An 11845-nucleotide genomic window follows, 5' to 3' on the forward strand; every position below is an offset into this window, starting at 1 on the left:
TCTAGAAGAGTGGTTCCCACCCTTTTTTTGACCAGGGACCACTAGGACTTTTTTGTTCAGTGCAGGGACCCCAAGGTTCAAAATAAAAATTCAGAGAATTTGAAAATAAATTTTAATCATAAATGTTAAACATTAAGCTTAGAATAATATTTGAATATATTTTTATAATAGAGAACTTTTAATTTAAAATATTAATTTATTATGGGTTTATAACTTAGTTTCGCGGACCTTAATTTAGTTCTCGCGGACCCCCGATTGGGAACCAGTGCGAGTCTAGAACTAGAAACTTTAATTTCAAAACAAGCATTGCTTTCACATTTAAGAAATGCTTACACACAACACATTGGAATATTTTCAGTGTTTTATTAGTCTCACTCCTAGATGCTAAAGTTTCCACAATCCTGAAACTTTGTAGAAGTAAACTGAAATTGTACTGACCAACCAGGTGTAGTGGAAGGAGCTGCTCCTGTCTATGGCACATCAATTCTGTCACCCAAAAACTAGGTGCACTTGGGGAAGAGTTACATTTCTCTTCCTTCCCAAGATGCTGTCTACATGACTAACATTCAGGCCAAAGGCATTTATATTTTTCAATTTCATAAATATGCCAAACCACAAAATGTTATGTGCCAACTTATGGATAACACAATTTGTTGTTAAAATAGTAAAATAAGTTTAAGTTTGATTAAAACAACAATTATTGCATATGTTTCCATTCATCCCATGGCTTCCAGCTTCCTGTAAGTTTTACAAGTCTCTAGCAAATAATTTGATACCAAGTGGAGGCTATCACTGTAATTAAACCACTTCTTCCACTAAAAACAAACAAACCCCTGTTCCTGAATCCTTTTATGGCTTAATATGCTTGGTGTAGAGTAGTGTGTTTTCAATTCCCATATTTATTTAGAAAATAAAAATGAGTACTATAATAAAAATAAAAAACCCACAAGTACTATGACAGAAAATCACTGGACTCTGGAGGGTGTGGGACTGGAGGTGGTCCTATTATGAACAGAAACTGAAGTTGTACTTTGGCACTGCCACCATTGCTGAGCCAGAACATTTTTTAAGGAAGGGTCCTAGTGTTAAGGAGCCCCGTGGTGCAGAGTGGTAAGCTGCAGTACTGCAGTCCAAGCTCTCTGCTCACGACCTGAGTTCGATCCCAACGGAAGTTGGTTTCAGGTAGCCAGCTCAAGGTTGACTCAGCCTTCCATCCTTCTGAGGTCGGTAAAATGAGTACCCAGCTTGCTGGGGGTAAAGGGAAGATGACTGGGGAAGGCACTGGCAAACCACCCCGTAAAACAAAGTCTGCCTAGTAAACGTCGGGATGTGATGTCACCCCTTGGGTCAGGAATGACCCGGTGCTTGCGAAGGGGACCTTTACCTAGTGTTAAGGAAGGGAAGCTCTTTTACATTAAATGCTTCTGGGCTTGGATTTCAACATAGTACACAGTGTAACAGGGACATGTGGCAGCCCCTTGAGAGCGCTCAGTTCTCAAACTGTTGCAGCATGGAATGTTTCCAGTAGATTTAGCCCACAGCTTTTTCTATTGCATGTCCACTGATCCTCTTGGGGCTTGTACTCCATTGCTTCCTTATCCCTTTTTGAGTTACCTTCTTTGTTTTCTTTTGCCCTGTTCACACTGCTTCCTTTCCACTTTTTTGCTTCTCATTTTTAAAATCCGTGTTCTCCATTGCTACCTCATATTGCTTCTCAGGCCTGCTCTGAGGTCTGCTCTAAAGACACTGGAAGGATGGAGAGGTTGCACTAGCAAAAAGATTGGGATATGTGACCTCAAGTTCCAGGTGCCTCCAGCAAAGTCTGGGCAATAGCTGCAATTTAAAGGACAGGGGCCTCCTGAACTTGTAGTTTAGCTTGTTTGGGGACATCTATTTGCTTGGCGTTACTCCACAACCAAATCTTAACCACAAAAGAAAAGAAGGGCAGGAAAGGTCATCTGCCACATCCAAAATATCTTCACACATTCCCCACAATCCAGTATATGCAGGCTTTTTGACTCTGCACTGTTAATCTTAACTAGATTCTCCTATTAGGGTTCCCAATCCCACAAATCCTAACAGCAGGTAAGACCACGCACCACAAGTAATTTCAGGTGGATAAATATTAATGAGCTCAGGCAGTTGCACTGTTACCTGAATGTTTTCTTGATCCCCTACAAAAACAAATACATGATTTTATCCTGCTTAATCTAACTTTTATATTATGTAGGGGAGAGATATGTCACCCTACCTTCTCTCAAAAAAGCTAATAGCACCTGCAGGCTGAATATGGTTTTAAGTACCTATAAAACAGCAGAAAGCTGGTACAAAAATGTGTGGCATTCTCTTCCACACTGGCTCTGTGAAGGAAAGAACAAACTCTTCCCCAAACAATCCACACACGGGTAAACTGAAGAAGCAAGAAGTTCATCAGGTATTTAGATTTTAAGCCTACTCTGTCTCCCAATGTTAACAAGGGGACTTTCCTCTCAATAGCATGAAATCTTAGTTTTATAGATGGGGAATAAAGAAGAGTTGGTTTTTATATGCCGACTTTCTCTACCACTTAAGGCAGAATCAAACCGGCTTACAATCACTTTCCCTTCCCCTCCCCACAACAGACACCCTGGGAGGTAGGCAGGACTGAGGGAGCTCTAAGGGAGCTGTGACTAGCCCAAGGTCACCCACCTGGCTTCGTGTGTAGGAGTGGGGAAACAAATCAAGTTCACCAGATTAGCCTTTGTCGCTCATGTGGAGGAGTGGGGAATCAAATCTGGTTCTCCAGATCAGACTCCACTGTTCCAAACCACTGCTCTTAACCACTACATCTCTTGCACGCAGTTGACCTTCACTTGCTTCAGAACTGAACGTTCATGGTGCTTATGCACTGTTGAGTGATACTAGTGTGTAAGTGGTGTATTTCTGGAATGCCTCAAAACAAGTAGGCGAGCCCTGTAAAGTAGTCTAGCGTTGCAATCCCTACACTGGAGACTGGGGGAGTTGGCCCCACCATCTAGGATAACGTTCTCTACAAGAGAGTGTTTTGAGAATGATGGAAAGCAGCTAACAGCCTCGTCTAGTTAGAAACTGTATAGAAAAGCTACATTTATTTACATTATTTATAGTCTGCCTTTCTCACTGGGACTCCAGGCGATTATAGAGTGAGTCAACACAATCAACAAGATAGGACATTCCAGAAACAATGAAATAGGATTTGGACTGTAGATCCTACCAGGCGTCTAACCCACAGCAAAGTGTAGTACAGACCACAGCAATTTATCCCAATAATTTATCCAAGTACCCTACTGCCTGAGTGGAAAAGCCCTCTTGAATAATTCAGTTTTGCATCATTTGCAGAAAGCCAGGAAAGTGGGCGTCTTCCTGACCTCCTCAGGCATTCCGTTCCACAAGTTGGGGGCCACAACAAAGAAGGCACATGTACGGGCAGTTGTTGACTTTGCCCATTTACAGATTGGCCTGGAGAAAAAAGTCCTGTCTCTTTAACAGACATTTATTATATGGAAAGTAGCACCTAATTTTTTTCTCTGAATGGAGATAAACAAGCCTCTAAAGGGACAGGACTTTTTTTTTTCCTCCAGGCATTTGACAACCCTGCCCTCCTGCCAGGTGCCGAAAGAGCCCCCACCACAGTGACATAAACCACAGCACTGCCATTTCCTCCACTTGAAGCTGCCTTCTGCTGAATCAGACCCTTGGTCCATCAACGTCAGTATTGTCTGCTCAGACCGGCAGCGGCTCTCCTGGGTCTCAGGCAGGGATCTTTCTCTCCACCTACTTGCCTGGTCCCTTTAACTGGACATGCCGGGGATTGAACCTGGGACTTTCTGAATGCCAAGCAGGTGCTCTACTGATGCAGTAAACCAGAGGTTCGTGGGGGAGAAGGAGACCCGAGACCGTTGTTTGCAAGGAAACAGTTATTTATTCAGAGCAGCTGCTACCCAGAGCACTCTACCGAGTAAAAAACTCTGAGGAAGGGATATTTATCCAAATTCAAGATATGACAACCCATCAACATTCAGGGTAAAGCTGATAGCACTACAGACCTGGAGGCGGCAGTAGAGTAACAGTTTCACCCAGTACTTGTTATGGTTCATTGTAATCCTCCGTGACTCTTGCCCCTATTCCTTAGCACACAGACACACAGAGATACCCTGCCCAGCAACAAGCTATTCCCTGGCTGTCCTAATACATTTCAATACATTTTACAGAAAGGAAAAGAGATTATTACAAATTGCTAAATAAGTGGATCTTCCATAGTCAGGGGAAGTCTACCCTGCGGTCTCGCGACCACTGAGCCACAGTCTCTCCCAGCAGTCACTCGTTCTCTTTTAATTGGCCGCTCCCACTTACTGGTATTTCCGGGCCCGCTTCCTGACTCTGGACCAAAGACTCGGGCGTGGGGGAGCGCCGCTACGATGGCATCCTGGGAGCGGAAGTCCCTCTGGCTACGGGGGGCGGGCGCTTTCGAGCTGACGCCACTTCCCCCCTCTCTTTCTCGGCTCCGCCCTCGCGGCGGCTCCTGGAGTCCGCGCGCGCCCCCCTCCGCCGCCACCTGGGATTGGTTGACGGCCTTTCTCTCTCTCGCGAGAGCCGGCCCCGCGAGGCCACGGTCCGCGCATGCGCTGGCTCGTTGCGTGGCGTTTGTCAAGATGGCGGCGCTCTTGCGGAGACCGGCGCGGCAGGCCTTGCAGGCGAGTTGTGTGTGTGGGAAGTGGGGGTAGTTTCAGTCTTCCTGTACCACCACCTTTTTTCCCCCCTGTTTTGAAGCTGTGGGAAGCGGGCAAAATTCGGCTATGCTTTTTGGTCCTATGAGAATATGTGGTCCTGCACAGCCGAGCTTCCTTCGTTCTTGGGTCCACATGTTGCAAAGCGCTCTCGTGCGTCCTTTGTTTGTTTGTTTGTTCCACAAGTAAAAAGATTGTGGGTGTACAGTTGACACGTGAAGCGGGTGCTAGGTTCTTTTTTTTTAAAATTGTATATATTTTTTTCCATTAATAAGTAGATATACAGAGGGGAAAAATAGGGAAAGGGAAGATAATAATATTTACATATCATTTTGTTGGTATCTAACAATCTCTACCCCTCTTTGTAATACCGTCTTCCATATTTTCTTAACATAATAGTAATTTGATTTGATTAGATCTTTCGTCTGGTGCTTTTAATATATTCATAAAAGGATTTCCATCTCTCATGATTCTGTTCTCATGTATTATCTTTCATATATTCTGTTAATTGTGCCATAGTAATATATTCTAGGGACTTATCTAGCGGGTGCTAGGTTCCAGGTCAGGAAGTCATGGCAAGCGGGACTTGCCTCCCCCTTGGCTTCCGGGTGGGGCTTCACGCATGCATATATCGGGGAAAGGGTGTTATGGGAGATACCCGTTGGCGGGTTGGGCGGGCAAAAGCTCTTTGGTTGTGATGTGTTGGTTTACTGTGTCGGGTGGAAAGAATTTAAAAAGCGAGGGAAATGAAAAGCCCACATACATTTTAGGAAAGCACTTGGTTTTGCTTTCTCTTATTGCCAATACAGAATGTGCTTAACAAATGCACAGTAAAGGAAGCCACAGCCTTCAATTTGCAAGATCTGAACAAGGCTGTCAAAGATAGGACATTTTGGAGGATTTTCATTCATAGGGTTGCCATTAGTCGGAAGCGACTTGATGGCACTTAACACACACACACACTGCCAATACAGAATGTGCTTAACAAATGCACAGTATATCAGCTCTGCCCTAGGGTATGGCAATAGCTGTAAAATAGCAGGATCCAGGGAAATACTAAAATCTTCTATTTTACAGCTATATATGAAATAAATTGATGCCCCAATGTACAGTGTGACCAGACTTGGACTACAATGCGCAGTTCTGCTCTCTCGCTCTCAAAAAGGATTGCAGACCTTTCCTTGCTGAAAGATTAATACTTGGAACTTATATATATATATAATTAAGGGATAGAGGTATACATAATCATAAGTATGGAAAAAGTGGCTAGAAAAAGTTTCCCCCTGATAATACTGTGTGTGTGGTAAGTGCAGTCAAGTCGTTTCTGACTCATGGCGACCCTATGAATCATGGTCCTCCAAAGTGTCAGATAATAATAATAACAATAGAGAACTTTAAAAACATCTTATTTTTCCTTTCTCCAAGGATTCAAAGCAGTAAATACCAGCTGACAAAGAGCACAGTAAAACAAATATATGTAGTCATACAAAATGGCTTTATACTGGCCCACTTAGCTCAATATTATCTTCTCTGACTGACTGCAACTCTCAGGCAGAAAAACACTTTTCTCAGTACCCCTTTCCTGAGAGTCAGGAACAGGAAACTCTTGCTCTTCTGCATGCAAAGCATGTCCTCTACCACTGAGCGACAGCCCTTTCCCATATACAATAATGATCACAAATACAACAATCCAGTCTACCAGGGGGAAAAAAACCTTACAGTGGAACACCCTATTCAGTCCTCCATCACAACTTTATAAAGCCATGTTGGCAACAGTCTTCCTATGCAGAGTTGTTTGGGTGGAGAAATGTGGAGTATATATTTCAGGGTGGAGAAATGGAAAGGTAGGGTATATGTCAAACTAAAATCTTGGGAGGTGAAAGTGATAAAGAGGGACTGCAATGTTGCATGTGTAGCAATAGGTGTTTGGTTTATTTGCCAAATTTATAGTCAGTCTTTCTACATAGGAATCAGGTTGTCTTACAGCATAAAGCATAAACTTAACATTAAAACAGTAAAGCACAAGAAAAACCATAAAACAAGAATAATGTAATCTAATTTCCTGTAAAGTTGGCACATGGAGAAAGCAAATCCAAGAAGATCTTAGGTTTGACTGGGCTGAGTGGTTTACAATTTTAATTTTATTTACAACATTTTATGCCACCTTTCAGCCTAATCAGGGTCCACAAGGTGGTGATCATAAAAATAGTAAAACATTTAAACACTTAAAATACAGTAAAAATATAAAATTCAATTAAATCACACAAAGAAACAACACTAGAAGGAGGGCCAATAACTGTTATTGAGGGTGTTCCAGATTAAACAAAAAAAAGTCTTCACCTGCTGGTGAGTGAAAGACACTGATAGAGGAAACGGATTAATCTCCCTGGGGAGGGAGTTCCAAAATTTTGCTGCCACGATGGAGAAGGCCCTTTCTCAGGTTGCCACCCCTAGCCTCAGATGGCAGGGGCAACCGAAGCAGGGCCTCCAAGGATGACTTGAGCGAGCAGGTAGTTTTATATGGGAGAAAGCTATCCTTAAGGTATGTTGGTCCCAAGCCATACAGGGCTTTAAAGGTCAAGACTAGTGCCTTGAATTGAACCTGGAAGCAAATTGGAAGCCAGTGCAGGTATAACAAGACTGGAGTGATATGGTACCTATGACCCACTCCTGTCAGCACTCTGGTTGCAGCATTCTGTACCAACTGAAGATTCTAGATAGTCTTCAAGGACAGCCCCACATAGAGTACATAGCAGTAATCTAACCTAGATGTTACCAGGGCATGCACCACAGTGGCAAGATCTTTTCTGTCCATGAAGGGCTGCAGCTGGCTCACCAGCCAAAGCTGCTGAAAGGCACCCCAGCTACCGCTGCCACCTGTTTGTCCAACAGGAGGCCTGTGTCCAGGAACATTCCCAAGCTACAAACCTGCTCCTTTATGGGGAGTGCAACCCCATCCCAAACAGAGGTTACACCATTTCCTGAGTCAGACCTTCCACCCACCAGTAGAACCTCTGTTTTGTTGTGATTAAGCTTCAGATTGTTAGCCCTCATCCATTCCAGAATTACCTCCAGGCAACTGCTCATGGTTTCCACAGCCTCTTTGGGTTCTGCTGGTAGTGCGGGACAGGGTTGAGTATAATCTGCATGCATGTTGGTGGCAACTCAGCTCAAATCTCTGGATGACCTCTCGCAGTGGCTTTACATAGGTGTTGAAAAGCATGGGAGACAATATGGAACCAGTTGACCCTGAGGCCAAAGGCTAAGGAGCAGAGTAGTAGTCCCCCAGTACCACACGCTGAAACCTACTCTTGTGGTAGGACCAGAACCACCGTAAAACAGTGCCTCCCAGTCCCAAAAGGCGATTCAGATGGTATCAAAAGCTGCTGAGAGGACCAGGAGAATTAACAGGGTCTCACTGCCCGTGTCCATTTCATGCCATGTGTCCCATAATCAGGTCTGAAACCAGATTGGAATGAATCTAAACAATCTTCATTCAGGAATCTCTGAAGTTGACCAGCCACCACTCATTCAATCACCTTGCCCAAAAATGGCACATTTGAGACTGGAAGGTAGTTATTCAACTCTCCTGTGTCTAAAGTAGGTTTCTTTAGGATTGGATGCACCACCGCAAGGCAGGAGCAGCCACCATATCTCTCAGGGGAGGCATTTACTATCTCTTGGACCCACTTACTATCTCTTGGACCCAATCTGCCAGCCCCCCTCCCCCAGCAGATTTAAGCAACCTGGAGGGGCAAGGGTCGTACAGACAGGTGGCTGGTCTCAAACTTCCAGAATCCTGTCCACATCTTCAGACTGCACAAGATGAAAGGTATACCACACAAGGGCACACATTGGCATCCTTGGACCATCTGATCAATTTGTGCTGATCAATTTGTGCTGGGTCCAAGTCAGAAAGGATGTGAAAGATTTTATCTGCAAAGTGCTTAGCGAAATGATAGCAGCAGGCTGCAAAGCTAATCTACCTCTTCCCGCTGGCCAGAACCCAGTAGGCCCTTGACCACCTCGAAGAGCTCTGCAGGTCTACATTGTGCAAATACAATGATGGCAGAAAAAATATTGCTTCTTTGCTGCCATCAACACCACGGCATGGGCTTTCAAATTAGCTTTGGCCCGTGCATTCTCAGATTCATCCCAAGTCTTTCTCCACTGTCGCACTAGTTGTCTCCCCTGTCTTTTCAGCCCCTCAGTAAACCAAGGGGCTGCCCCGGCTCTTTGACCTGATTGAAGGTGCCTAGGTGCACTCATGTCAATTGCCTGGGTCATGTCCCCATTCCAGAGGTCAACTAGGGCATCAACAGGCACACCAACCATATCAGCAGGAAAATGCCCCAGTGCCATCTGAAAACCTGTTGGATCCATCATGCTACAGGGGCAGATAATATCAATTGACCCCCACCCCACCCCTGTGAAATATTGGTATCCCTGTAAGTCTAAAACCCAGCAAGTAGAGAAGCTCTTTGTTATTTTTTGACTGCCTGCAGCCATGTGACTCTTGCTGATTGTACTGTTCTTTATCAGGCGTTTGCAGGAAAACTTGACCATATTTCCTGGATCCTGTATTCAAGGCAGGGTTTCCAGACCACAGCTACATGTCATAAGGTAAGAGACTGATGGGTCCAGTGTGTACATGGGTGTTTACTGTGGTGAGGTGTGGGAATTCTGCCCTTTTGCAGAAAAGAATATCCATTGTGTTCCAGGGCATGGTTGGTCAGCTAGCTTTTAAAAGTGTACCTGCTAGATAAGTAAATTTCTTATAAGTGGGCATTTATTATCTGAAACCACTTGAGAATGTCTGTTTAATGTTTTCATATTTTAAAATGTTGAGATTTTGGCACTCCGCTCTAGTTTAATAACAGATACATACACATAAAGCTACTTTATACAGAGTCCGACCATTGGTCTATCAAGGTTGCCTGACCAGCAGTGGCTGTCCTGGATCTGGCAGACGTCTTTCACATCACCTATCTCTTCCTTTAACTGGAGATTGAAGCTTGGACCTTCTGCATGCCAAGAAGATGTTCTATCACGGGGCTGCGGCTCCACCCTCTTATGTTAGTTAAAAGGAAACTTGTGGTATATGATTCTGCCCTTGTTTTTGGCTGGAGAGAAACCCTGAGCCCACTGTAGCCTAGCTGAGAAGTTGGCCTTAGGAGATAAGGGGGGGGGGGAAGGAGAAGTTGGAATTCTCCATGCACACAGAATCATAACTGGGGTTGTATTTTGCTATTATAGTATGAAATTGCGGGGAGGGACAGAAACTGGTTTTCATCCTATGGGAAGGCTACTTTGAGCTCTTCTAATTCTTTGTTGCAGTTACGTTTCTTAGACTTGTAGTGCTATAGTTAGGACAAAATGGGTTTTGCCACTGAAAGGTGCAGAAAGCACGTCATGCGCTAAGTGCATGCTCCCCTTTCCATTATAATCATCCCTCCCATCTTTGTCTTGCAGAACCGAGCAGCTCGGGTTCGTGTTGGGAAAGGGGATAAGCCTGTGACGTACGAGGAAGCCCACCCACCCCATTATATTGCTCATCGCAAGGGGTGGCTTTCCCATCACACAAGTGAGTGACGGAAGGAGGGAGGGAATGTGGGAACTGGCTGCCCAAATGCTGTTTCTTTTTCCTAAAATCTCCTTAGACAAGGAGGAGCCGAGATGGTGCTGCAGCAAAAGCCCTGCTTTGGTCTAGGAAGGCTTTTCTTTGGGTTGATCACTTACCTTAGGTGAAGGACTCCCAGTGAGTCAAAGCTCCCCCCTCCCTCCAACTTCCACACTATTTATCTATTGAGAGGCGCAGGAGCTGCCCAGTGAGTCATCCTGCATTTCTTAGTGGGATATAGCAGTTCATAGATGTTGGTGATTCTTCCATGTGAGAGAGCATTCCATTTGTGTTCTGGGGCTCAGAATGTACCCTGAGCCACAACGTGGCTGGGTCATCCATTTTGGTGCAAAGTGAAAGCTGCAGCTTAGATGCTAACAGGAGTAGCTTTTCTCCTTAGGTTTGGCTTCTTGAGTGGTCAAAAGCATTCGCACCATGACCCTGAGCATGTTCATTCAAAATTCAGTATCCTGATCAAGAAGCAAAAAGAATGGGCTTCTTGCCATCCTTACCTCTACCACCTTCTTCTTATCCCATCCTCCTTCCAAGAAACTCGGGGTAGCATACATGGTTCTTTTCTATTTCTGTTTAATTCTCTTAACAATCCTGTGAGGTAGATTAATGCATGAGTGTCTGGAGCTTCATGGTCAAGTAGAGATTTGGACCTGGGTCTCCTTGGGATTAATCCTAATCCTGCTCTAACTACTACACTTTCCTTGCCCTTCATTGTGTCCTGTCTCCCTGCCTGCCCTATAGGTAATCTAAATGACGAGACGGGAGCTGGCGAGCGCGCAGTGGAGGACGTCTTCATTCGCAAGTTCATTTATGGCACCTTCCATGGATGTCTGGCCAATGAAATTGTGCTGAAGCGCCGTGCCAATATTTTGATCATCTGCGCCATCTTTGTGCAGAAACTGCCGCCCTCTAAGTTCTATTTCCTGATTGGCTACACAGAGGTGCTGCTCTCCTTCCTGTATAAGTGCCCTGTCAAGATGGAAGTGCAGACGGTCCCTGAAAAAGTTGTCTATAAATATCTGTAGTCTTGACTGGGTGCGGCTCCAGTGGATCCCTGAGCCATGGCTGAATTGGACTTCTTGTCTAGCTTATTGTTGCTTTCCAGCCAGTGATTCTCATGGACCAGGGACTGGAAGGAGCTCCTGCTTGGAGGGTGCGAAGTTTGCAAGTGGAAACTTAAAGGACTTGATTCTTGTCTTGGAATTGGGGAGGGGTTTTTTTTATGCTGATGCAGTCCAAACAGAGGACTTGATGCCCTTTCGTATGGTCATTTGTAGATCAGCGTTTCCTGAGCATGCAGAATGTGTGGCTGCGCTGCCAGACAACTAAAGCCTATTGAAAACTCTTGGTTTAACCCCTGGTAAGTTGCTACAGGAAAATGGGCTTGAAATAACTATTCTGCCACAGGAGTCTCAGGCTCCCCCCATCGCTGAAACCTTTTGTCCTGCATGTTGCAGTTCAAAGG

The 11845-nt window shown here is 44.8% G+C and overlaps 1 protein-coding gene across 1 annotated transcript; it reads left to right on the forward strand.

The window, feature by feature from the left end:
* Positions 1–4436: 4436 nt before the first annotated feature.
* Positions 4437–11503, forward strand: MRPS24 (mitochondrial ribosomal protein S24). The gene is made up of 4 exons (XM_056860100.1): positions 4437–4712; positions 9288–9368; positions 10218–10329; positions 11122–11503. Exons 1-4 carry the CDS (start codon positions 4437–4439, stop codon positions 11403–11405), a joined length of 753 nt encoding a protein of 250 aa, XP_056716078.1. The 3' UTR covers positions 11406–11503.
* Positions 11504–11845: the final 342 nt, after the last annotated feature.

This window comes from Euleptes europaea, chromosome 14 (genome assembly GCF_029931775.1).
Source record: "Euleptes europaea isolate rEulEur1 chromosome 14, rEulEur1.hap1, whole genome shotgun sequence".
In the NCBI taxonomy this organism is placed as follows: Eukaryota; Metazoa; Chordata; class Lepidosauria; order Squamata; family Sphaerodactylidae; genus Euleptes; species Euleptes europaea.

Bases quoted from the DNA above. Each gene is read 5' to 3' on its own strand.
- MRPS24 (XM_056860100.1), top strand. From the start codon at position 4,437: ATGGCATCCTGGGAGCGGAAGTCCCTCTGGCTACGGGGGGCGGGCGCT. The intron at 4,713-9,287 runs GCGAGTTGTGTG...GTTCTTTATCAG, and splicing joins CGGCGCGGCAGGCCTTGCAG to GCGTTTGCAGGAAAACTTGA. The intron at 10,330-11,121 runs GTGAGTGACGGA...CCTGCCCTATAG, and splicing joins GTGGCTTTCCCATCACACAA to GTAATCTAAATGACGAGACG.